Below are 26269 nucleotides of genomic sequence, written 5' to 3'. Positions count from 1 at the left end.
AGGCGGCCCGACCTCCCCCATGTGAAAAGGGCGGGGGGGGGGGCCGCCCTTCCGCTTCCGCACTGCGGCCGTGTTCCCACTGGGGGACCCTCGCAGGTGAGGCCCCGGGACGCCGGCTCGTGGGCAGCCCGAGTGTGGCCAGGGGATGAGATAAACCGGACCGCGTCTGTAGGCGAGGACACGTCCCCAGTCCGCTGGCCGTGGCCTCCAGTCTAGGGCGTCATCACACCCCTTGACTCCCGGAACGCCGCCGGGGGGAGTGTGAGGAGTCTGTCTGGTGCGGAGCGCAAACAGTTCCGGCCTGAGGGACAGAGGGTGGGCTCCGGGGCCCTGACCGCTCCGAGCAGGCGGCGGCAGGGCGCAGCCCCACAGGAGCGTGGCCCCTCCACAGGCTTTCATCACGAGACTCAGACGCGTTATGAAAAATGTTTTTACTGTAAATCAAAGTACCAAGCAGATACTTGCAAAACAACATACAAAGTAGAACCCGGATGCTTCCCCTCCCCAGGCTGCCCCTGAGCCGGCGCCTGGCACCCAGAGAAAAACCCAATCCAGTCCCGCTCCCCAGAAGCCGCCCGTGGTCCCGCCCTGAGGCGCCCGGCAAGGGGGGAGCAGCAGGGACAGACAGAGCTCCAGGAACCCTCCCCTGCTCAGGGCCCCTCCAGGCACAGGTGTCTGCCCCCAGCCGGGGCGGAAGGAGGGAGGGGCTGCCCTTGTGAAGAAGCTGTGGCTTCTGCTTCTATGGCCCCGAGGCGCACCTCCCCCCACACCCCTGCGGTCTGAGGGCAGGGCAGCAGGGCAGCGGCTTCAAAGGGGGCCGCAACAACGGCCAAGACCCGGTTTTATCGTCCACGTGGTTTCTCCTACGGTCTGAGCTGGTGCAGACGGACAGGCCAGGCCAGGCAGGGCCCCGGGGGTTGCAGGCCCAACAGCATTGGGACTCCGTGAGGTGGAGGACACACGCCAGCAAGTAAACGTCATGCTGAAACCGGCTGACCCGTGACAACGGCAAACAAGTAGGCAACAGAAAGCGAACAGGAAAAGACCACCTCAGTGGCTTGACTTGGGGGGCGAGGCCCACTCCGGTAGGTCTGGGGCACCTGAGGGATGGAAGGGCACGCAGAGCCCAGTTCCCTTCAAAGCACAGGGGGGCGGCAGCTTGTCCTCGCAGCCCCCGCCCCTCCCCGAGAAGGGTGTTCAGCAGGCAACGGAACCGGCAGGTCTAAGGGGGACCTGCCTCTCAAGGGCTCAGACGGGCCTTGGGGCCCTGCCGGCGACGGCCCCAGGCCTTCGGGGGACCCTTGCCTACTCTCCCCTCTGCGTACAAAACCACACCTGCCGACGGCCCACACGTGGCCCTACCAGTGAGCATCCCCACCCCCACCACGACTGGCCCTGGCGCAGGCGCAGATGAAGGCAGCAGCGTCAGCCAGCAGGTGCATCTCCACCTCCAGGCAGGGGCCGGGGGCGCGGGCCACTAAGGCTGTCATGGTGGCCCATCGACAGGCTGAGCAGAGGAGTCGCAAGCCCCCTGGGGGGGTGGCAGGAGCACCCTTGGCCCAGGCCATCATCCTCAGTTCCTGTCTGGTTCTGTCCACACCCCCAGCCCCCGGGGCCGAAGCCCCAGGGGCACACGCACAGTCACACTCCCCAGGCAGCCTGCTGGTGCCCCGCGCTCATGGCTAGAGCAGCGGGAACCACCAGCACACACAGCCCCCATGGGCCGTCCCAACAGCTGCTTCTGGACAGCACGCCGGAACCCAGAGCAAATTCAGGGAGCCAGGCACTCAGCACTGCTTGGGCTGAAAAGGCTACAAATCTGCCTCTTCCTAGAAGCCTACAAAACAATTCGCTTAAAAACACCCCCAGGGCTTGTGCAACAGCCCCGGGTGGGCCCCTCGAGCCCCTGCCGGGTGGAGGGGAGGCGGGCAGACGGCAAACCCTGCTGCTGGGGCCCCATGGCCCCCTGCTCAGGCGGGTGCCGGGGGGGTTCCCTCCAACCCTCCCGGGTGCCCAGGAACCGCAGCCCAGCACCGAGGCCTGTTCGGACACAGGAGGACAGGGTGCCGGGCCACACTAAACCTACAGAAAACTGTGGGAAGAAGCCAAATCCATAGGATCCGTGGGTTTCCACACTTGGGGACGGTTCCCAAGACATGTGTTAGTGACACCCCCTCCCCAGCCGGCTCAGGCCCCCGAGAGGCCCCTTGTGCCGCGGGGTCTGTGCCCCGCTCCCCGGCTCTGCCTCCTCGTCTCTCTACCTGGCTCCTGATCAGGCCCAACGTGTAGACAGTGTCAATAAGCAACAGATGGAAACATGTATTTCCTAAGAAAGAAGGGGGAGGAGGTCCGAGAGCGAGGCCGGCCGCACAGGTCTGTCGTCCGCGGTCCCTTTTACTCCTCTTCGGTTTCGGTGTTTCCTCTCTTTGGTTCAGCCCCACGTCACCCGCGGGGTGCTGGGGCCGCACTCCTGCCCGGCCACGGCCTGAGGAGAGGCAGCCGGCCCTGTGCCCCCGAGGGGCCTCGCCTTCCACCAGTGTCTACTTGTGCTCGGGGCCCTCCGCCATGGCGGCCACCTCGATGGTGGCCGTATGCTCCTCGGGCCCCGAGGCGGCCACGGCGCTCTCGACGGCCCCCGTGGGCACGGTCACGATGGTGCTGCCCCCGGGTGACACCTGGGCCACGTTCTGCAGGGCGGGGCCCAGGCCCGGCAAGGTGAGCAGCTGCAGGGGGCTCACCACCTTGACCACGGTGCTGCCGTCCTGCATGGCGGCCGTGCTCAAAACCGTGAGGCTCGATGCGTCCGGGTGGATCTCCACCGCGCCGGGGAAGGCGGTGCCCGACGAGGCCAGCACTGTGTACCCCCCAAGTAGCGGTGAGGCGGGGGAGCTGGCAGGAGCGGCCTGGGGGGGTGCCTTGCCCAGCACAGGGGAGGGCAGCGCAGACACCACCTTGCCGAGCGGCACGCCGGTCAGCTGGGACACGGGCACGCCGGGGCTGAGGGCGATCTGGGCAGACTGACTGAGCACCTGCGAGGCGACAGCCGCCGGCCCGGATGTGGCCCGAGCCAGCCGGGGCCGCTTCGTGGGGGGCGGCAGGGACACGGGGGTCAGCGTCATGAGCACGTTACTGAGGTGCTGGGACTTGTGCTTGAGCTCCTTGGCCCGGCGACGGTGTTCGTCACACTGCTGCTCCAGGGCTGCGGGACACGGGCAGTGGTCAGCGCGGGGAGCGGGGGGCAGAGGTCACCACAGGGACCGGGGGCGGGCAGAGGTCTCCGCAGGGACCAGGGGTGGGACAGAGGTCTCCGCAGGGATGGGGGGCAAAGGTCACTGAGGGGACCGAGGGAGGCGGAGTTCACCGCAGGGGCCAGGGCTTAGATGCAGGGACCGAGGCAGGGGGCAGAGCATCACTGCGGGAATGAGGGTGACGGGGGGCGCCAAGTCCCAGTGCGGACCCGAGGAGGGGACATCAGACCACACACCCCCGACAGGGCCTGTGCTGACAGTGCACTGATGCTCTGTCCCCATGCCACCCTGTCTCCCACAGGGATACGGTCTGAGGGCCTGTGGGGACCACCCCTCCGAGGAAGCAGAAATGCCATCTCAAAGGTGGCCTCCACGCTGCCAAGCGAGAGGACAGACCTTCCCCATTCCTACTTTCCACTCCTCCTAACCTCCGCGGGCAAGTGCGGTGCCGGCGCGCGGAGATAAAAGGGACGGAGAACCCACACACGCAGGCGCCGGCTGCACAGGCCCAGCGCGTCCCGATGCCGAGGGGCGCCCGGAGAGAAAAGGGAATCGTGGGAGCCACGCTGGCTCCTGGTCCTCTCTCCCACTTTTCTCCTGCACACAGCGGCCGGGGTGGTGCCACACGCAGGCCCCATGTCACGGCTTCCCTGCTTCCCTGTGTGACAGTGCTGAGCTCCCCTGGCCCTCCCCGAGTCCAGACTCTGCCCCCAGGGCGCCCTCGGAGCAGCTGTCCCACCGGGCTGCGAGCAGGGACGGCCGTGTGGGTGCGCAGCCCACGGGCAGGCCCCGCCCCAACGCACCTGCCAGGTCACGGGCGTACTGCTCCCGCGAGCGGTCCATCTGGCACTTGTGACTCGCCAGCACCTTCTTCACCAGGTCCAGCAGGCCAAAGTTCTGCACGATGTTGTTGAGGAGGACGGCATCTTAAAGGGGCGAGCACACACTGAGAACGGGCTCCCCCAGCAGAGAAGCTCCCCTGGACACACGGCCAAAGCCTGGGAGGCATGTGGCCCCTGCGCGGCCCTCTCCTGCCACCCGCTGCTCAGCCACGGCACAGCTGGGTCCTGCGCCTACGACTCGGCTTCATCCCAGGGGTGCAGCAGGGCGGGACAGAGCACCCCAGCACCCCTGCCCCTGCCCAGAGCAGGAGGGAGCCCGGTGGGTGGTGCCCGATGCCAGAAAGACGCTGAGCCCCTCACCTCGGAGCTGTAGTGGGGGGTCCTGGACCCGCTGCTGCAGGCCTTTCATGGTCTCCATCAGCTCCTGGTGGAACTCCTGTATGACCTCGTCCAGCAGACCCGCGTCCTTGAGCCCTCGCCAGAAGGAGAAGGTGTCGTCTGTGGGGGACGGAGAGGCTCAGCGAGCAGGAAGAACCCACAGAGCAGGCGCGGCGGGCTTCTTGCCACAGGCAGGGGCAGAGGGCTGCCGGGGGTCCAGCGCACACAGGTCCAGACGGGGGCCCGGGCACAGCTCCCCCCTCTGCACTGGCATTTCGTCCAGGAGGCCCCTCGGGCCCGCCCAGCACATCCCCCGCCTCCCCACCCCCAAGGAGCCCACTCAGGAGAACCTGTACCTCCGATGGCCGTGGTCCAGTCACTGGGATCCTCACAGGTCTCTATGGTGATGGTAGCAGGAGACCCGTTCACTGCAACCCAGACACGGCCACCGTGAGCCTCGACAGCCAGCGAGCGACCCTCCCGACCCACTGTCCACACTCGAGCTCTGCACCAACTTCCGCAAGGCCCACAGACACGGGCACCGGCGCAACCAAAGGATGTACTTGCTTCTGCGGTGCATCTGCTCTTAGACTTAATCAGAGACGTCTTCAAACACACACACAGGAGAAAGAACTGCGTCTCCGCGACCCCACTGCCAGCTCAACAACCCCAACATCACGCTCCTCTCGCGGCATTTACAAGCTCCCTAGCGCGTGGTGGATGCGGACGGCCATCGGGCCAGGCTCCCTCAGCGAGGAAGGAGGCGGCCGCGCCGGGGCGGAGGCCGGGCCGCGCGCCTCTGTGGCCGCAGGCGGAGCGGGACCCGGGCAAGCCGGCCGGGGCGGAGGCTCAGAGCCGCACGTACCGTCAGCCGTGGCGGGAGTGAGCGGAATGTACTCGGCAGAGGTGGGGCTGCTCAGGGACACACGGGCACCCGAGAGATCGATCTTGGTGCTGCGGCAGGTGTTGGAGCAGACCTTGTCGTGCTGGTAGAAGTCCAGCTCCCCAGAGTCCATGATCTTCCTGTGGCAAACGAGACCCAAGACGGAGAACACATCCAGGCACCGGTGGGCACCGCTGGTGCCGGGGTGCTTGCTTCCCTCCCAACACCCCACTCTCGTGTCCTCAAGTCCTGCTAACAAGGGAGGGGCTGGCCTGGGGACAGGTCCGAGGACAGGCAGTGGCTGCAGAGTGGCTACCACCGGGCGGGAGGTGGGCGCCACGGAGGCTGTAGACGGGCCTCTCCGACGACCCCAGCCAGCGCTCTGTGCCAGTGAGGGCCAGGAAGCAGACTTCCTGCTGGCAGCACAAGCAGGAAGTCTGTGAGGACCGGGACCGCAGTGGCTGGCGCCCAGGAGAGACGAGGGTCCTGGCAGCCAGTCATCCCAGAGACACTGGTCACGGTCACGCACGCCTCCGGGACATTCTGCCGCCGGCTGGCCCTGGGGAGCGGGCCCATGGCTACCAGGAGTGCTGAGGACGCCCCCCCTGATACACTGACTGTGAGGCCGAGGGAGACAGAAAACCCTCCCGGAGCAGCCGGGCCCTCTGTGCACAGGGGAAAAGCAGGACGGTGCTGGCTTCTCGCTCTGCACCCCATTCTCTGCTCTCGCAGGAGGGCACAGGACATCCTCCGCCCGCCGGGGACAGGCTTCCCAGGGAGGACCTTCACTAAGGCCCCTCTGGAGGGCCCAGCTTTATGTCTGGACGTGTCAACTCAGCCCCTCCACCCGTGGCCTCCATGTTGCGGGGCCTCTGCAGAGCGTGCCTGCGCCAGCCTCGGGGCGCACTGCAGACCCACGGTGCCCCTCCCCAACAGTGCTCGCCCAAGGAAACGGCCTGTGGCCTTCTCACAGCTAGGCCACCAAGACCCCTTCCAGAAAGCGGGGGGCCCACCTCATGGGTGGGGCCGAGAGAGGAGCCCTGAGCCCTGCACGAGGGAGCACAGGGCCGACCGCAGGACGCCAAGCAGCAGGCACGCTCCAGGAGCGCAGGTTTAACAGGCCGGCTGGGGCGTCCGCCCGTGCCACCCCACACCATGCTTCACAGGGACAGTGTCACCAAGGCCCACAAAGGCTCCCCTGGCAGCAAACCCACACCCAAGGACAGCACAGAGCTGCTTTTCCCGGGAATAAGCACATAGAGGACAAAGGAGAGCCCCCCCTTCGGCAGCAAAGTGACCCAGTCCCGCCACGCCAGACCCCGTCACAGACGCAGCCCTCTGCACTGGCGCGCAGTGGGGGCCGTGGAGCGAGCCCTGGATGCCAGAGAGAGGTGCCCCTGCCTCATCGGAGCGGGGTGAGCTCTCACCACATGAAGATCAGCACTGATGTCCTCCGTCTTCTCAGAAGGGGCATCACCACTTGTTTCACAGGTGATGGGAAAAGGGGCAGAAGGCCATCGGGGACAGGTCCCACACATAGGGAAGCCAGCAGAGCGGACACTGGCCTTCACGCCGGCCTGAGAACTGGCCCACGCCAATGAGTGGAGGCCCCTTGGGACGCTGGCACAGCCATCGGAGAGACTGAGGCACAAACCCCGATCAACTCCCTTCCGGGATCTGATGTCTGCGAAGGAGCTGGGAGCCAGCCCAGACCTTCCTACAAATTCCCGATGACTCTCAAAGGGAAAAGGAGGTCTGTGCGGAGCAAGGGGCCACTGCACCGAAAGCAGACCGCCACCGACAGCCAGAGACGGGGCGCCGGCCCAGCCCCCGCTGGCAGCACGGCCGAGAGCGTCAGGGGCCGGGACTAGACCCTCCGCAAACCCACCCGCCCGAGAGAAGGCCCAGGAGATGGAGGTGCGACCACTGGACACAGGCGTGGTCTGGACGGGACCGTCACCAGGCGCACAGGCCATGCCAGAAAGGGACAGGTGGCCAGACGGACACGTACTGCAGGTTCAAGACCTGAGCCCGTGCCCATGCACTCCGGGGTTCGGCAGCTGCAGCGGGAGGCACGGGAGCACTCTCTCCAACACGGGGATGCACAGGGAGGCCGAGCGAGGGCCTCCAAGGCCAGCCCATCTGACGGGGCCACGGCCAGCAGGGCTGTGAGCGGGAGCCGTCCCGAGCACTGTCGGCACTTTGGTCTAGGATGGGCCTCATCTTAGAACTCAAAAGCAAACGGAAGGATGCCCGGTGCGGCCCCCACCTAAGCATGATCCCGCGGGCGCCGGCCGCGCGCCAACACCCACCTAAGCATGATCCCCGCGGGCGCCAGCAGCGCGCCAACACCCACCTAAGCATGATCCCGCGGGCGCCAGCCGCACGCCAACACCCACCTAAGCATGATCCCGTTCATGCGGATGGCCCTCTTCCAGTCCTTCAGGGTGGACTTGCCGGCCAGGTGCACAAACTCCTTCGGGCTGATCACATGCTCGTCATACTGTGGAGGGAAACAGAGCGGGACGGCCCCTGTGACCCCCCTGGGACTCCCCTCTCTTGCCTGACCGCTGGCCAGAGCCCAGCCAGTGAGAGGGGTGTGGGGCAGCCGGCAGCTGCGGACCGGTCCGACCAGCAGCATCGTCAAGGAGGAAGAGTAATTCACGTAACACAAGCCGTGGCCGCTGGGCCCCAGGGCTGGCTTTCGGCCGCCGGCAGTCTGTGGCCTGCACTGCCCCCACACCCAGGGAGGGAGCCCAGCGACAGAGATGGTGCCCCGAGCCAGGGGGAGCGGAGGCGACCACACTGCTGTGAAAGGCAGGCTCTCGCTCCCTCCAGATACGACTCAACAAACCCACTGCCGCATGACTTACTCCGCTCGTCATACACACATGACGTCACAACAACCCAAGACAGCGTGCAGGCTGAGCGGTGACTCAAGCCCTTCACCCCACCCTGCCGACACCCCTCACAGCACACATCTCGGGCACCAATGCACACTTATCTGTCTCAGTGTCAGGGCTTGGGGCCGGTTTCCCCCAGTGTTGGAGCTCAGATGGCCCGAGAAGCTAAAATATCCTCTCCAGTTGTGTTAAACAAGTAATTACTGGAACTGAAGAATCAAAATGAAACTGTATTTCCTTAGGAAACAAGCAGGCAGGAGAGAGAGGTGCCTCCCCCGGGCCCCCGCCGGCTGGGCTCAGGTCCAGCTGGGGTCCTCCAGCACCGCTTGCCAGGGAGCCCAGAGCGCCAGGTCCTCAGATCTCCAGCAGACCCAGTCACTGCCCGTGCGAGCAGCTGATGGGAGTCCTTTCCCTGACGCCCCGAGCACCCACACACGCTCTCACGGAGTCTGGGAAGCCTCTCGACCCCTCGTCTAGCTGGCCAGGGAAAGGGGCTGTGAGCCCAGGCCGCCGAGTCAGAGCACCTATCTGCCCGCTGCCACACCCCCCCGCCCCCACTCCACCAGACAGGACACTGTCTCCGCCCCCTCCAAGGCATGACATCCCCTCTCCCCCACCCCCTGTAACATGGTCAGGGCCGCGGTCCCTCCACCCCGGCTACACGCACGGACCCATCCGTCCTGCGCGCCCCGCTTCACTCCACTGTCCTGTCTACACGCGCTGCCTCCCCTCCTTCCTGCCGCTGTCTGGGCCGGCCGCCACTCGAGTTCGAGTTTTCTTAGTAGCTGGCCCGCCCCACTCCCTTCTCAGGCTGGGTGCTGTGCCTACCTGGGCTGTCGGGAGTCCGGGGCTACGTGACCCCACAGCCGGGGGCCACAGGTTTTACCTGGCTAGGAGTCTTCCTATGACGTGTTGTCAAAGCTGTGGGCTCACCCCCACGTTTCCACTTCCTGGACACGTGCACACCTCCTAGACCTAAAAACTCCCATCCGGGGGCAACTGGGTGGCTCACTGGGTTAAGCCTCTGCCTTCGGCTCAGGTCATGATCTCAGGGTCCTGAGATCGAGCCCCGCATCGGGCTCTCTGCTCGGCGGGGAGGCTGCTTCCTCCTCTCTCTGCTGCCTCTGCCTACTTGTGAGCTCTCTCGCTCCATCAAATAAATAAATAAGATCTTTAAAAAAACAACAAAAAACTCCCATCTGGAATCACTTTCCTTCTGCCTGAAACACACTTCTTCCCAAATGCCCTTCAGGGAGGACTTGCTCGTGGCCAATGCAGTTTTGTCTGAAATGTCCGCACGCCCCCTAGATTGGAAAGAGGGCTTTACTGCGCGCAGGCCTCTCCCTCGGCCCAGGACGCCACTCCTTCGCCCTCCGGCTGCTACGGCATTTTCAGGAACCCCGCCACCGGCGGGACTCCTGTTCCTGAGGACTTGTCTGCTCTTAGCCCCGCGAGGCCTTCTCGGCCTCTCACTGTGTGGTTCCGTTATGACACCGTCTGCGGTAAACCTGCTTCTGTTTCTCACCCTTAATTTGCGACTATTTTGAACTTGCAGAATGAGTGGAAGACTAGCACAAAGAATCAGCCTGCGCCCGTCCCAGGCTGCCCAGCTGCTTGCCCGGGGCCCTTCCCCTGCTTCCCTGCCGACTGCTCCGCACGAGAGGACTCGGGCCCTGTCCTCCGCCCCCGCGGTCCGTTTCCTGAGGGCAAGGCTCTGCCACACAAGCACCACTCTCGAGAGCAGGAATCGGCCCTGACGGGTGCTGTCGCTCAAGAGGCGACAGGCAGCGCTGCTCAATGGCCCAGTAACAGCCTCCGTGGCAACCGGACTCCAAGGCAGGACCCAGCCCAGACAGCGCAGCCCACCTGCTCCCTGAACAGTCCACCCTCGTCTCCCTGACCCTGACACTTCTGAAGCACGCAAGTGAATGTCTTATTGACTGTCTCTCGCATCTTCTCGGGACAAGAGTCAGGCTATGCCTTTCTGGCAGGAATGCCACGGATTTCCCGCCCATTTGATCAGGAGACCCACGACGGAGGCCTGTCCTGACGCTCATGTCATCACCACCTGCCTGGCTCCCCCTCCAGAGTGCTTCCCCTCTCCATGAGCGCCACGCGGGACAGCCACAGAGCCCACTCCCAAGCAGCTCTCAGCAGCCAGTCCTGGAGTCCAGGCCCCCTCACCCCTGCACGTCTGCTAGCTGGCATTCCAACATGGAGCTTTACTTCTTGATGCGAACGCCACGGACCACACGGCAGTACACACAGCCCCGTGGCCTCTGACTTCACTTGAGTCGTAACCCACACTCCGGGCGATGGCCGCAGTGTCAAACTGCCCCGGACGGAGCCGGCCCTTCGAGCTGCCTCCCACGGCTGTTTGACATGAGGCCGGTCCCTCTCCTCATGCGGTCTGGGATTTGCGGGGCGTCTTGAACCGTGCACGGTGATCTTCTACCCGTTACGAACATCCTCGGATCCTTCTCTCCTTCCAGAGCTCGACTGACGGATCAGCCCTTCTCGAGCCCTTCCCTCCTCATTCCTGCGGGCTGCGTTCTGGACAACTTCACGTCTGCCTTCCAGTGCACGAGCTACCTCCTTGACTGGGTCGGATCTGCTATAAAACCTATCCCTTAAGGGCTCTATTTTAATTCTATTTTTCATTCCGAGTTTGTTTTCCTAAATATGTTTATGCTTTTCTCATGTCAGCCCTCTCTTATTTCTTGAGATAAACTAAACATAACGATTTTATATTCCCTCTCAAAATCCCGAGGCCCGAAGCACTGTGAGTCCTGTGCTATCTGTGGTCTCTGGGCTGTCCCCTCCATGTTCAGCGCTTCCTTTACAATGAGCTGCTTTTCCCTTGAAACTGTCTGCTGACGTCACTCAAAATCTGTGATGAAGAGGAGTTCCTCCAAAAAGGACGTGTGTTCCGGTCAGATTCCTGGGGGAACTGACAGCCAGGAGCCGCCTACAACCAGAACCGACCGTGCAGCTCCCACACGGGATCGTCCTCCAAAGGGTCCCCCATCCCTCGATGCTCAGATGGGCGGCAGCAGGCTCCGTGTCCGGGGGACAGGGTGGGGCTGGGACCCCATTCTTAGTGGTCTGCCCTGACGCTGAGGGGACAGACCTCTACAAGTAAAAGCATTCCAGGGGATAACCCCTGCCCTCAAGCACATTCAGGAAGCCCTGGGCTGCACCTTCTGGCCTCCAGCCCTGCAAGGCTGAGCAAGCCGGGGGCAGGCAAAGGCTCCACAGGCTACAGGTGGTGCCTGGTCTCCCCCACAGCCCGCCTTTACTCGGACCCTCAGCTTGACTGTTTCAACCATTTCTGCCGGCTTGCGGAGGCTTCCAGAAAATGCTTTAGGAAAGTATTTTCACCAGCATTTTTGGCTACTTTCAGCACAGAGTGAGTCTGGGTACTTAATCTACCTTGGCAGAAAAGGGAGCACCTCTCCCGTCCACCTGACTCATGGCTACTCAATGAGTCTTTCCAAAGCACACCCCTCCTTCAATCCACCACCACAAGCAGCTCCCAGCCTGCGGACTGTGGCTGCCCCCGGCACCATCAGGGCTACTCCCCCAGCCCCTCCCCCGGCCGCACTCCAGAAACAAGGAACTGGAACCTCCTGAGCCTTCCCCTGGGCCTCAGCAACAACCCCGTCCGTCCCGGAAGGCCCACCCCTTCCTCCTCTCTTCTCCCAAGCACACGCGACCCCCGCGTCCGCACCCCCCCCCACCGCGGGCCTCCAGGTCGCCGGGCCATGAGGGCCCCCCTCCCCCGCAGCGGGCACACCTGTCCAGGCTGTGGCCGAGCTGGAGCCTCACCTGAACACACTTGACGTTGATGCCCGGGCACACAAACTTCCTCCAGATCAGGTTGGCTCTGCTGTCCCCGCAGGTAATGGGGTACACGATTTCGGCCTCCAGACGCTCCTCCTCTTCAGCCACCTTCACTTCTCCCACGGTGCGGGCAGGAAAGGGTGGAAACAGAACCAGTTACAACCTGCCCAAGATACTTTCCGCAAAAGCGCAAACAGCCACCAACCAGAAACCGGAAACCGAGACCCAAGAAGGACTAAGACGGGGGGGGGGGGGGGGGGGGGGGGGGGGGGCACTGCTCATCAGTCCCAGGTTAGAGGCTCAGGTAAGAGAGTGGAACTACCATAATCCACATTAAACAGGGGTTCAACGGAAGAACCACGCTTTACTTAAAAGGATTCTAGAGAAGTTTGCTCTTACTATCGTGAGGGGTCCTGAGGCCGTCAGCCACAGGCCCTCCCTGATGGTCTAACCACCAACGGAGCTTCGGCCCCGCCACGGGAAGAGGCTGAGCTGCGTCTGCAGACTCCAGCCAGGCCCCCCGGGGAGGACCCTGGGGCTCGAGCCCATGGGCGGCCTCTCCTGGCCTAGAAGACCATCCTGCAGGGGTACGGAGTGGGCAGGCGGGCTCCCTACCTAATACGGCCTCCTTGAGCTGCGAGGATGCCGTGAACGCGGCCGCCGCGGCCGCCGCAGCGTTCTCCGTCTCCATGCTGTCCTCCGCCAGCTCGGCCCTGGGACGGAGGGAGGAAGGAGGCGTCAGCTCACACAGCAGGCCGGGCGCACCCGAGTGCCGGCGCGCCCCCCTCTCCCGAGGCAGCCCACGGTCCCAGCAGTGGCTGTGCAGGTCAGGGACCTTGCGGGGACAGTCACTGCACTGCTGCTCCCAGCAGGCGTTTCCCTGAGTGGCTCCAGGGCCCATGGCCCCTGACACGTGCGGCCAGCAGGACACGTCTGTGCAAACAGTGACACCGACATGGGAACTTTAAATCTCCTCTTTCCTTTCTTTAAGATATGACTTATTATTTGAGAGGGAGAGAGAGAGAGAGAAAGGAGACACACATACAAGCATGGCGGAGGGGCAGAGGGAGAAGCCGGCTCCCCACTGAGCAGGGAGCCCGATGTGGGGCTCAGTCCCAGGACCCGGAGATCATGACCTGAGCCGAAGGCAGACATTTCACCGACTGAGCCCCCCCAGGCACCCCCTCCTTCTTTCTTTAATAAATTCATTTTTAATTCTGGGGCACCTGGGTGGCTCAGTCAGTGAAGCCTCTGACTCGGTTTCAGCTCAGGTCATGATCTCAGGACGGGGAGCTCGAGCCCCGCGTCAGGCTCTGCACAGAGCATGCGGCCTGCATAGATTCCCTCCTGCCCTCTGTCCCTCTCCCCATCCTGCTCACTTGCTTGCGTGTGCTCTAAAACTTTAAACATTTTAAAAAATATATAAAATTTCTTATTTCTATTATAATGACCTCATGTTTCTGATAAAACTACCAGAAAATATAAAATGATAGAAAGTGGAAAAAAATCACCCATGGCCTAACCTCCCATCAAAATAAATTACGTATATAAGTCAAATGTAAACGTAAAAACTAAACCAGAAAAATGTTAAAAGGAAGGAAAAAGAAAAAAAATTTAATGGTTTTAAAGTGGTGAAAGGTTTTCTTAAATAAAACAAAACGTAGGGCCCCGGGCAGCTCAGTCAATTGAATGCTCTACTCTTGGTTTCCGCGCAGGTCGTGATCTCGGGGTCATGTGATCGAGCCGGGTGTCGGGTCCAGGCTCACCAGGGAGCCCACTCGAAGACCCCTCTCCCCTCCCTCAGCCCCTCTCCCCCACCGGCCTGTGCATGTGGGCGGCACTCTCTCTCAAAAAATAACACAAAACCCAGAAATAAAAGAGATGATAAATTTCCCTTAAAAAAAACAATAAAAACAAGGCTCGCCGGTCCTCCCCGCTTGAGAGACGGCCGCATCTTCTGAGGCAGAGCCTGTCCTGTCCCCGAGACACGGCCGTGAAGGTCGGAGTCAACGCGTGTGGCGGTACCGGATGCCTGGTCACCAGCACTGACTGTGGCTCCGGCAAAGTGAATATTGTCGCCACGAGTGACCTTCCGTTGACCTCGACCACATGGTCTCTGTGCTCTCGTGGGACTCCACTCCCAGCAGATTCCGCGGCACAGGAAGGGCCGAATGGGAAACCTGTCGTCAGTGGAAAGTCTGCCTCCTTCTAGGAGCGAGATCCCGCCAACACCGGATGGGGTGATGCCAGTGCTGAGTCTGTTATGGAGTCCACGGGCGTCTCCCCCACCACGGAGAAAGCTAGGGCTTGCCTGACGGCGGGGCCAAGAAGGTCATCACCTCTGACCCCACACCCTGCTGAAGCCCCCGTGTTTGGGACGGGCACGAACCGTGAGAAATACAACGGCTCCCTCAAGACCGCCAGCAAAGTCTCCTGCACCACCAAACACGTGCCCCTCTACTCAAGGTCACACACGACACCACTTGAGCACCACGGAGGGACTCGTGGCCACAGTGTGTGCCGTCACTGCCCCTCTGGGAAGCTGTGGCGTGACGGCCGAGCAGCCGCCCAGAACGTCATCCCTGCTTTTTCCGGCACCAGCAAGGCTATAGCCAAGGTCATCCCTGAGCTGGCTGAATGGGAAGCTCACTGGCATGGCCTCCCGCGTCCCCACCGCCAACGTGTCCGCCGTGGATCGGACCAGCCGCCCGCAGAAAGCTGCCAAACACGATGACGTCAAGAAGGTGGTGAGGCAGGCACGGGAGAGTCCCCTCGAGGGCACCCTGGGCTCCACGGTGGACCAGCTTGTCTCTTGCGACTCAGGACGCAGACAGGGATGTCTGCTCTCCCACCGCCAATGCCACCACCAATGCCAGGGCCGGCACTGCTCTCAGTGACCACTGCTCCTGGTCCGACGGTCGGTCTGACCGCAGCTACCGAGTAGTGGACGTGATGGTCCACATGGCCTCCAAGGAGTAGAAGCCCCTGGACCACCAGCGCCAGCAAGAGGAAGAGAGAGGCCCTCAGCTCTGGGGGGTCCTTGCCCTACTCAGCCTCCTGGGCACGGAGACTCTCCCGACCTCCAAGCGGTTCCTAACCCAGACTCCCGGAGGAAGGGGAGGGGCTTGGGGAGCCCGACCTCATCATGTACCATCCATAAAGTGTACCGAACCCAGACAAAAATGAAGAAAATAATAAAATAAAAATAAGAACTACCCATATGGGGGGGAACCCCATGAACAATTACTTTAAGAAAGAAAACTGGGGGAAAGGTGTACAGCACAAGGAAGACAGCTCATCTTGAATGTTCCCCAAGGAGCCCGGAGAGCGACAGGACAGCCCTGAGGAAAACAGACCAAGACCCAAGGCAGAGACCGGACCCACCCCCAGCACACTCGAGCTGGAGCCATCTCGGGTCTGGCAGGCGGGGGGCAGAAATGCCAGACGGCGTGCACCACTCTGACCTGGACACACACTTGGAGGGACTAACCCAACAGATGACGTATCCCCACACCTGTAAAGCCCCGTGGGGGGAGCAGGTCTGAGGCCTGGATGGGACGCCACAGGTGTACCCCCTCCTGGCCACCGAGGGCCACGCAGGCACGTCTCTGTGGGAAGAGGTTTGGTCACACACAAAGCACCGTCAGGAACGGCTCACAGGCAGCAAACCATCCTCGGCACGGCCCCTCTCGCGGTCCCAGCCCGCACCCAGGGCCTGGCTGGGCCTCTCAGAGCAGGCCTGAGGCTCTTCGCACCCAAATCCTCCAATCTCTCCTTTGTCCAACAGGGTCAGACCCTCTCCCCCGGCACTGCTTCTCTCCTGCACATCTGACGCCACCTGCTCCCTGGAGAGCCGGAGCGGACACGGAGCTCGGTGCCGCCCGAGAGCAACACACCTCCACTGGGGCCCGCTCCCCTGCTTGCTGACGGCCGCTCCTGGGGCCCCCGCACCACGGACGGTGCCAGGCAAGGCCCACTCTCCCAGTCTCCGAGGCCTTAGTCCACCTCCAGCCGGGTCCGAAGTGAGAGCTGACAAGAAACGCAAACTTGGAGTCTGGTCTTTGGGCCCCACTGGGAGTGACGCCTCCGTGAAGAATCGGGGGAGAGCGTCCGCGCTCCGGAGAGACGCGCAGGCGCGAAGGGCAAGCGTCGTTCGCAGCCAGACCTGGGAAAGCGGAAAGGTCGATGCCGAGACAGAGAGCGCGCCCCCACCCAGGAGAACCAGGCCAACCCTAGGGACCGTGCGTCAGGAGTGGGACACAGGGAGGCGCCAACCCAAGACAGCCACAGCCACGGCCCCACCAAGGGCTGTGTGCACATATGCAGCCAGCCGTCCCTGGGGACCACCCTGGGGAAACCCAGCCACGACCCCACTGCGACCAAAGCGTCATCCAGGAAGGCAGACACGGGAGAGGACAGACCGCCTGTGCCTGTGTGCCGGCCCAGCGCACACCCAGCATGGGAACAAATGCCTCGCTGCTTTCAGCAGAAATTAATTGGCATTTGTTCAAATTGCATTTGAAAAATGTCCCCTTTATTTAAAGCAAGCGCTGGGAGGAGCTGTTGGCTACCTACAAAACGCTTTCTTCTGCCCAGCCTTGGCCACGCGTGCCCATCACCGTAGCAAAGCCACGATGGGAGGCAGGCTCAGCGGACTTTCTCAAATGAGGAACCTCCCAAGCTCTCCCACAAACTCCCAGCCAGAACAGAAATCAGCACCCAGGGGCACCTGGGGGGCTCAGTGGGTTAAGCCTCTGCTTTCGGCTCAGGTCATGATCTCAGGGTCCTGGGATGGAGCCCCACATCAGGCTCTCTGCTCAGCAGGGAGCCTGCTTCCTCCTCTCTCTCTGCCTGCCTCTTCTGCCTACTTGTGACCTCTGTCAAATAAATAAATTTTAAAAAAAGAAAGAAAGAAATCAGCACCCACAAAGCAGGGAACTGGCTTTTTTGTTACCACACCCTTTTTTTAAACAAACCGCAAGAGCGACTCTCAGCTTCCAACTAGTAGAGTAGTAGCTAAAACTTCTCACAGAACAAGGAGAGAAGTAACTTGAGGCTCTTGAGATAAAGCTGCCTCCGCTGAAGGCGTGGGGCTCCTTCCAGGGAGACCGCACAGGGAGCCGCTCCTTCCCGTTAGCAGCCGCCGCGCGGCCAGCCGGCAGCCGTGCTTTGCTGCCCTGGCTCCCGGCTACGGGATGCGGCTCCCATGCGGGCTGCTGGAACCCTCCACCATCAAGCCAGCCAGGAAACAGCCCTAAGCAAAGAGCTTCAGCCACTCCAGCTGGTGAGAACACACCAGGTCACCCGGCTGCACCCAGCAGCACAGGCCTACGCTAGAACCATGGGCCTGGCCGGCCAGCCTGGCCCCATAAAGCACCAAACTCACAGTGTAGTAGCTCCCTGAGCCTGTGGCCGCCGTGCGGCAAACCCAACGAAGACGCCGTCCCACAAGTGGGCTGCTGTCACAAAACCCTGGGAGAAAGCAGCTAAGCAGAAAGAGATGGTAAGCGGGGGTAGGCCGAAGACAGGCGTGGCTGCAGCAGTCTTGGAAAAAGAACAGTGCACCATGCGGGGAGGAAAAACTGGGGAAACGTGAGCCACAGTCACAAAGAGGAAAAGCCCTGAGGGACTTGCATGCGTGCTCCTAAGGAGAATCTCAGGGAGAGCAGAAAGTGACGGCTTCCTGGGGTGCAGACAATGGTGTGTGAGAAGGGAGACGATCATCTTGTGGATGCAGAATTTAACGGAACACAGGGGTTCAGCGGCTTCACATCTCCAACTTCCCACCTGGCACAAGATTTCAAAGTAAGAAATGGCCTCAGGATAAAGACCAAGTCAAGGACCGGCTAGAGGGTCCTCTGTTCAAACTGCAGGTTTCCGGGCCAGGCCTAGCCACAGGGCTCCCGAGAATCGTCGGGCACCGCCCACGGCAGCCGGCCTCCCAAAGCAAGAGAGGGGCCCACCTCAAGGAACCCACGATGAACGCAGAGTAGGAGAAGAGTTGAAAAGATGTCAGTGTGGAAAAGTGGAGATCACGGAGTACCAGGAAACCAAACCAGAACAAAAAGCAGCCCTTTCCATCTCCTCTGCGGGACTGCAAGGAGCGTGCGGCGGTTCTGGGGGGCAGGAAACACGGCTCTCTCTGTGTGCACGGCACTGAACAACAAAAAGGCTTAGAGAAGACAGACTCGTGCGCGTGCGCCTGCGAGCAGGGTGCCTGTGAGGGCTCCAGAGTGCCGGAGGCAGCCCTCTCTGGTGGCAGGAACACAAGCTGCTTTAATTTGTGCTAATCAGCATTTTCTCAGTTTCTGCCACGTATTTTGTAATAATAAATCGTTACTTCCGGGCACCTGGGTGGCTCAGTTGGTTAAGCAACTGCCTTCAGCTCAGGTCATGATCCTGGAGTCCCGGGATCGAGCCCCGCATCGGGCTCCCAGCTCCACGGGGAGTCTGCTTCTCCCGCTGACCTTCCCCTGGTTCACCCTCTCTCTCACTGTCTCGCTCTCAAAAAACAAAATGTTTTAAAATAATAATAATAAATTGTCACTTTCAATTTTTAAGAGCCTGTTGTAAACTTCCGGGTCACATGGCAAATACAGGTGAGAAGAAGACACTCCACACCCAGAGGCTTGGGCGTCGGCGGCCTCTGGAAGCAAGGGTGATGGACAACCAGGGGAGGACACGGCCTCAGGAAAGCCCATCCCTGACACTGTGCCAGCCTCTCCTGGCAGGAGAAAGGGGCTGCCTCCCCCGCCCCCAAGTATGGGGCAGGCCCTGCCCTGAGAGGGGAGGAGGGGGCACGGAGAGAATCCAAGCGTCCTGGACAGTGGGACTCCTCCCGCCCCCAGCCCAGCCCCCTGAACACGGACAGCAGACAGTCACCCTCCAGGAGAGGGTGGAAGCGTGAACTGGGCTCAACTGTGTTCCCCCAAATTCGTCTGGTGAGGCCCCGACCCCAACAGGACTCCCCAGTGTGGAGAGAGGGCCTTCAGGAGGTAATTCAGGTTAAATGAGGTCATCGCGACTGTGACCTTATGAGAACAGCGAGAGAGGGGGACCTCTCTGCCCACCAGGTGAGGGCACGGTGAGGCTGGTCCCGACTTCGCGGCCGCCGGCTCCGGCTCCGCGAGCAGGTCAGTGTCTCTGCCGTCAGCCGGCCCGTCTGGGGTACTCTGGTGGGGCAGCGGAGCTGATGGAGACACACACTGTCGGGGGGTCCCACAGCCCGAGGACACGCTTACACTGGCCGCTCTGAATCCTGTCAGCCCACTGACCGTGGCCACAGCACCCGGTGCCACTCAGAGGACGCCCGTGTGGGGCTGGACACACCCAAGAGTCCCTCTCGGCCCTACGTGGGGGGGGGGGGGTACCACGAGGCCGGTGTGATCAGGACCAGAGCAGACCGGCCAGAATGGCTGTTGGGGGGCTCCTCACAGCGGCCAGGGCGCCATCTGTGTGCCAGCTCTTGAGCCAGGAGTTAGTCACAGTCTGTCCCAAACCCGGAGGGGGGCTCGGGAGCTGCTGGCTGGCGGGGATGGGAGGCGCTGGTGTCGTCCCCTGGGAACCCAGGGACTCGGCTGGAGCCGCGCCCTCCTCCGTCCTGCGGGTCCTGCGGGCGCGGCGCTGGCAGGACAGCAGGGCTGCAGAGGAAGCGAAGCAGGAAGCGTCTCCAGGCCCGCGGAGGGGGCGCAGCAGCCGCAAAGGACCCGTGCAGAGGAATGAAAACCCAAGCGACCCCTAGGCCAGCAGTGCAGACCGGAGCTGAGCTCGGGGCTGGTCCCGTGCCTCCGGCTCAGACGTTCTATCAGACGGGAAAAGGCCAAAGCTCACCCCCGCTGCAGGGCTGTGCAGAGGTCCGCGTGAACGTGCCACACACAGCAAAGACTGCCCCCGCCTAAATCCCCGTAGACAGGAAGCATGAGGGGAGCCCAGCGCCCCGCCCAGGGTGACCTGCTCCTTTATGTCGGCCATTCTGCCCCTACGCGGTGACAGTTCCTTCAGGTCCCATGTGGACCTTTTTGCCACCCAATGTTCTTTTTATTTTTTGTTTTTTAATTTTTTGAGAGCGGGGGTGGGGAGGGGGAGAATCTCCACACCCAGTGCGAGCCCGACGCGGGGCTTGACCTCCCCACCCGGAGATCATGGCCTGAGCTGAAGTCAGGAGTCGAACCCTCACCTGGCAGCCCCCCAGGCAGCCTTGCCGACTGACGGTCTACGTGCACATTTATTACGAGAGACGAGGGAGAAACAGCTCCCAGCTTCACTCTGAAAGAACAGTCCTCGACCGCTCCTACTGTCCATGTCACCGAAAGAGAAATCACCACGTGTCTGCGGAAAGGAAGACCGCGGGCCCATGCTGACGGGGAGCAGACGCACAGCGCGCCTTCTCTCTGCTCCCTGGCCGATGTCACGTTTCTATTGCTCCTTCACACTCTCTACAGACACGGACACTCGAGTCCAGTTTAGAACATTCAGGGAAAATGGGCGCCGGGTGGGGGGGGGGCGCTCAGTCAGTTAAGCCTCTGCCTCCGTCTCAGGTCATGATCCTGGAGCCCCCGGATGGAGCCCCGCACCGGGCTCCCCGCTCCATGGGCCATCTGCTTCTCCCTCTGCCCCTCCCCCGCTCATGCATTTTTTTTTCTCAAATAAATAATCTTAAAAAAAAAAAAAAAAAAGAAAGAAAAAAAGGACCACTCAAGGAAAAGAAACTCCTGATGCCCCCCCAGTCCTTACGCGATGCCAGGACCTCCACCAGAGCCCGAGCGGCCCGCCCAGGACGGAGGCCCCGTCTCACCCGTGGGGAGCCAGGTTGGTCGTCACCAGCACAGTCTTCACCTCCTCCACGCTGCTCCCGTCCACCGCGCTGTCCGGCGTTGTGACCACCACCACCTCCTCCATGTGGACACTCACATCCGGGGTTGCCATGACTCAGCTGAAGACGACACTGGAACCAGGACTGTCACTCCGCCAGGGTCCCAAGCCCTACAGGAAATCACAAGGCAGGGCACAGGGTCTCAAGTGGTCTCAGGCTGTGCACAACAGAGCTCCGAGCACCTGTGCCTGGAAGACCCAGCCTTCAGTCCAAGCCCGCTGCTTTTTGAAAACAATGACAAGAGGAGGACTATTCCAGCGCTGGTTCTGGTGAACTTGAAATAATCACAGTCCCCCCCATCTTTGCCTTTGTAAGAGCTAAAACCCCTGAACAGAACACATGGGGCTGCTGCACAGGGGCCTGAAAACTCAGTGGTCACACAGCAGGGGACAGACAGGAGACCAGGATCCACACGGACTCCTCTGCAGGTAGGTCCCCTGGTCTCGCTTTCAGGAAGCCTGCGTTCCAGAACTGTGCACAGTAAGCATCTGGAGACAAGTCCAGGCTCTGGTTTGCAGAAATGGAAGGGAAATCCACACGTGACAAAAGAGGGAGAGATGCCCTGCTTTTATTATTCCTTTTTTTTTTTTTTTTTAACTGTCTCTGCCTTCTAGCAAACCCTGGTCCCTGCTAAAACCCTGTGATGGTAGTGGCCCAGCTGTCCCCGAAAACTGAGGAACTAGAGGCATACAGTGGGACTGGGGGTCCTACTGCTTTCCGTGCTAACACTCGCCCAAGGGAGACCCAGGGCAGCGGTGTCATGGCACAGAGGACACACCTACACCACAGGTTTCTAGACAGAGGACGGGGACCCTGGGCCCAGAGAGTATGTGGGAGACTGTGCAGAGGAAGGAGGTATGGAAGGGGTGCCTGGATCACCCCACAACCATCTGTGTGGGGGTCTGACCCTAAATGGCAAACCAAAGGTTTGGAGAACTAACCCTACAGGACAGATTCAAAGAGCACCGCGGCAGCTCTAGAGACGGAGCTGATGTCAGGGCCGTGCCCACAGGAGGGGCCCAAAGCTTCGGGCTGAACCTAACCAGGCTGCCTTCCTGCTCCAACAGAAATGTCTACATTCTGAGATTTAAACAAGACCCAGAGCCTCACAACACAATACGCAAAGCATCCAGAAAACAATCCAAAATCTTTAGACATAAAAAGCAGGAAAGTCTGGCTAGTTCTCAAGAGAAAAAATTATCAAGAAAGCTCACTCTGAAATGAATCGTCAGAGACCTTAAAGCAGCTGGTGTACCAGGCTTCAGGGAGGAAGCCAGACACTCTTGAAACAAGTGGAGAGATAAAATGTCTCAACACAGAGACAAGACTTATAGCCAAACGGAGACCTGAGAATTAAACAGAAAAAGTTACAGCGTGCCTGGCGCGCCTGGGCAGCTCAGTGGGTTAAGCCTCTGCCTTCGGCTCAGGTCGTGATCTCAGGGTCCTGGGGTCGAGCCCTGCATCGGGCTCTCTGCTCGGGAGGGAGCCTGCTTCCCCCCCTCTCTCTGCCTACATGTGATCTCTGTCTCTGTCAAATAAATAAATCCAATCTTAAATAAAGAAAAAGAAAAAGCTGTAACAGAAATAAGAAACTCTCTGGATGGGCTCCCTATCCGAATGGAGATGGGAGGAGGAAATGAACGCAGGTCAGCACAAATTATCCGTGCCGAACACAGAAAAACGGGGAAAACCAAAATGAACAGAGCTTAGGGAATGTAGAAGAATGTAAAAATTGGACATTGCATCACTTGAGTCCCGGGAGCAAAGAAGTGTGAAGCTGAAAACAGGTTTTTTTAAGAAATCATAGCTGACCACTTCCCAAATTTACTGAAAGGTTAAAACTTACAGACCCCATAAATGCAGCAAACCTCAGACAGAACAACCCTGAAAAATCCCATTCCCAGATCATGACCAAACCGCTGAAAACCAAAGACAAAAGGAAAAGCATTTTGAAAGCAGCCAGCCAAATGGAACTAACCACGGGCTGGGGAACCACCTCCACAGGGCCCAGGGCCATGGCCAGACAGCGGCGGGCCAGAGGGCAGGGACAGCGGGGACGTGCTGAAGGGAAGAGCTGCCTGCCCAGCATTCTACAAGACTGAACAGACCTGCAGGAATAAAGTCAGAACAAAGACATTTTCAGGTGAAGGAAAAGTCAAAGGACTGGTCACAGGGAGACCTGCTTCAAAGGGGTATTATTCTGACAGAAAGGAGACCGCAGGAGACCTGTGACATCAGGGACGAACCAAGAGCAGCCACTTTGGTGACTATCTGTGTAAATGCACACGAAACCGGTTTCCTCTTACGTATTTACACAACTGCCTGCAAGCAGCAGACCCAGCCTGTCTGGTCGAGTTTCCAAGGCGGACAGACCAGCCTCATCCGCCTGGAGCCGGGCCGGTGCGGAGGGTCACAAACCCCCGGAGCCGGGCGGGGGGGGGGGGGGGGGGGGGGGGGGGGGACCCTGCGGCCTCCTCCCTGCCCCACCCCAACTGCTGTTCTGAGCCCACTGGGAAGGACCGAGTCCTTCCAAGTCTCCACACGATGGAGTATCACTCAGGGACAAAAATAAGAAGGCTCTAAAGACTGAAAAAGACACGTGGGAACCTTAACCACAGCTTGCTAAGTGAGCGCCAGCCATCTGCGAGGCCGACTGTGGGCCCGGGGAGAAGAGGAGTGGTCGCCAGAGGGGAACGGCGTGAAGAGGTGGGCACAGGGGGCTTTAGGATGGTGGCAGGACACTGGAGGCTGCTGCAACAGTGGCTATTTGACACCATACATTTGTCAAAACCCCACAGGCGTATGGTTGCTGTGACACGTGTAGGCTCGTCCTCGGTCCGACGTGCACCGTCGTGGCAGGGAGATGCTGATGGCGGGAGACCACGTCCTGGGCCACACGGTCCTGGGGCAGGACCTCCAGAGATCTGACAGCTGTCTTCAGCCGCCTTTAACCAGAAAAGCTGCAACAACGAATTCATGGGCACACACAGATTTCCTGCCCGTTTCTAAAATATAGCTTTTGTGTTCTAGGTCTAAGCTTTGAAACCAAGCCCTTTAAACCAACATACATAAAAGTCTGCTTCAAAATGGCACTTAAGGGGCACCCGGCCAGCTCCACCGGTGGAGCACACAACTCTCGATCTTAGGATTTTGAGTTTGAGCCCCACAGAGAGTATGGAAAGCAGTTAAAAAATAAACTCCTTTAAATAAGTAAAATTGTGCTTGACGTAACACTGAGCTTTGGTGCTGACTTCTCCGGGTTTGGCGCCTCACCAGGCAGGGACCTCTACTTTCAGGGGGTGAGCCCCACGCAACAGCGCCGCGTCACACTGCAACCAGACGCGGCCGGAGCAGGGAGCCCCCCCACCAGCGGCTGTAGTCCCCCCATGTTTCACAGCTTTGCAGAGCCCAAATCTGAGTTCCCGCCTCTACAATGCCACCTGTGCTAGGTTTCACAACACACCGGAAGCTGCCGCACAGAATACAGTGAGGTCCCCGGCACGAGGACATACAGAACACGCCCCACAGCAAGCACTCGTGGTCCCCCTGCCGCCAGAACCGCACTCCCCAGCGGGCCAGGGCGATCTCCGCGGCCCCCGGCTTGGGGCCGAGGGACACTGAAGCCCTGGCCCCACCCAGAGCTTGCGTTTCTGACCAGTGGGAATCAAGCCCCAAGAAATCTTAGTGTAAACACTGGTATTTTTAAAGCATCATTCTGAGCACGGACGTGGAAAGCAGGGCAGTGATGCCGGCGCGGGGGCAGCGCGCTGGATTCAGACCTGGCTTTCCAAGCCCCTGCAAGGTCGCGCAGGTCTCCTTCCATAGGAACGCGGCTAAGAGCTCCGCTGTCGCCGCTCGCAGTGGCCCACGGGCACCGTTTCTGGGATCCTCTCAGGATTTCAGAACTTTTTAATCAGTTGCCAACTTGGTCCAAGTTCACCGGATTCCCGTAAACAACGTCCAGACTCCCAGCTTCTCCCGCCGCCCGAGGCGACCCCAGCGTCCTTCCTGCGTCCCGGGAACCGTCTGGGCTGCAGCTGCCCTCCGGGGCACGCGGTCCGCGCCTCGGGCTCAGACAGCGCCGGCCGGCGGCCTCCGTTCTCGGCCGGGCCTGAAACGCGCTGCGCTGCCGGGCCGCGGGTCTGAGGGCGGCTTCCAGGCTCCGACTCACGCCAACACCTCCCGCGGGGGTTCGCGTCCCCGAGTCCCTCGCCCTCCAGGGGCCCCCGCATTCAGAGCCGCCGGCCAAGCACCGACTCGGCCCGGGGCGCGCCCCCGGGGGCACGGACGCCGCGGCCGCTCGCTCGCGGGCCTCGAGTGCAAGCGCCGCCCCACGCAGCCCGCCCGCCCGGAGGAGCCGGCCTCGGCGTCCCCAGGCGAGCTCCGCGCTCCCGTGGGCGGCCGCGCCCTGGAAACCGCCGCAGGCGCGCAGGAGGGCCCGGGAGCGCATGGCCGTGGCCGACGGACCGGCGCCGGGGACGGCGTGCTCGGGGGAGCGGCCGCACGCGGGGCCGACGCTAAGGCTCTCCGCTCGGACCAGGGCTCCGGGCACCGCCCGGGGGGCGCGCAGCCCCGCCCGGCCCCCGCCCTACCAGGGCTCCCCGCAGCTCCCCCGAGAGCCGAGGGCGGAGCGGCCGAGCGGAAGGACGCCCGGCGCGGGCGCCCCGCACACTGGCCCACGCGTGCACGGGAAGCGGCGCGGGCTCTGCCTCCGCGGGGACGTCCGCCGAGCCACCGGGCGGCCGGGGCCGCGCCTACGCAGTCCTGCCGACGCGGCGGCATCCGCAGGCCCCCGAAGAGGGCCGCGTGGACGGGGCTCCCGCGGGCGCGCGGAGAGCGGGGCGCCCACACGGTCCCCACACGGTCCCCACACGGTCCCCACACGGCCGCGGCCCGCGCCCCGCCCGAGGCCCAGCCCCACCGCCCCCAGCCGCGCGCCCGCCGCCGCCTTCCGGCAAGATGGAGGCGGGCGCCGCCGCCGACGCCGCCTGACGCGGGCCCGTGACGCCCGTGACGCCCGTGACGCCCGCCGCGCGCCGCCGCCCCTCCCCCGCTCCCCTCCCCCCGCCGTAACGTCCTGACGCTCCGCAGGGACCCCTGACTGGACGGCGGCGCGCGGCGGAGCGAGAGGCCTCGCCACGGGGGGGCCGCGGGCGCTTACCTGGGCCGCGGCCGGGCCTGCGCGGGCGCCGGCGGGCGGGCGGCGGCGACGGCGTCAGGCGGGAGGCGGCGGCGGCGGCCGTGGGGTCCGCTCCTTGTTGGGGATTCGGCGGCGGCGGCGGCGGCGGCGGCGGCAGCCC

General features: G+C 61.9%; 1 protein-coding gene across 5 annotated transcripts; it reads right to left on the bottom strand.

Moving 5' to 3' along the window:
* Window positions 1-416: 416 nt before the first annotated feature.
* Window positions 417-26231, bottom strand: GMEB2 (glucocorticoid modulatory element binding protein 2). Of its 5 annotated transcripts, none has more exons than XM_032353547.1 (11): window positions 23577-24631; window positions 22948-23077; window positions 20892-21079; window positions 12713-12810; window positions 12083-12210; window positions 7751-7854; window positions 5334-5491; window positions 4825-4896; window positions 4451-4588; window positions 4052-4174; window positions 417-3199 (listed from the first exon to the last, which is right to left on the bottom strand). In XM_032353547.1, exons 3-11 carry the CDS (start codon window positions 21020-21022, stop codon window positions 2541-2543), a joined length of 1611 nt encoding a protein of 536 aa, XP_032209438.1. In that variant the 5' UTR covers window positions 21023-21079; window positions 22948-23077; window positions 23577-24631; the 3' UTR covers window positions 417-2540. The 5 variants fall into 5 exon arrangements, with proteins under 5 accessions (XP_032209438.1, XP_032209439.1, XP_032209437.1 ...); XM_032353548.1 differs by having other exon boundaries at window positions 23749-24631; XM_032353546.1 differs by lacking the exon at window positions 23577-24631 and adding an exon at window positions 23196-23336.
* Between the last annotated feature and the right edge of the window lie 38 nt (window positions 26232-26269).

This window comes from Mustela erminea, chromosome 7, assembly GCF_009829155.1.
Source record: "Mustela erminea isolate mMusErm1 chromosome 7, mMusErm1.Pri, whole genome shotgun sequence".
Taxonomy (NCBI): domain Eukaryota; kingdom Metazoa; phylum Chordata; class Mammalia; order Carnivora; family Mustelidae; genus Mustela; species Mustela erminea.
Note: the sequence above shows the minus strand (reverse complement) of the source record. Positions and strands in the feature narration are given on the sequence as shown.

Bases quoted from the DNA above. Each gene is read 5' to 3' on its own strand.
- GMEB2 (XM_032353550.1), bottom strand. From the start codon at position 21,022: ATGGCAACCCCGGATGTGAGTGTCCACATGGAGGAGGTGGTGGTGGTC. The intron at 12,811-20,891 runs GTGAGACGGGGC...CCTCCGTCCCAG, and splicing joins ACCAACCTGGCTCCCCACGG to GGCCGAGCTGGCGGAGGACA. The intron at 4,897-5,333 runs GTACGTGCGGCT...TCTGGGTTGCAG, and splicing joins CACTCCCGCCACGGCTGACG to TGAACGGGTCTCCTGCTACC.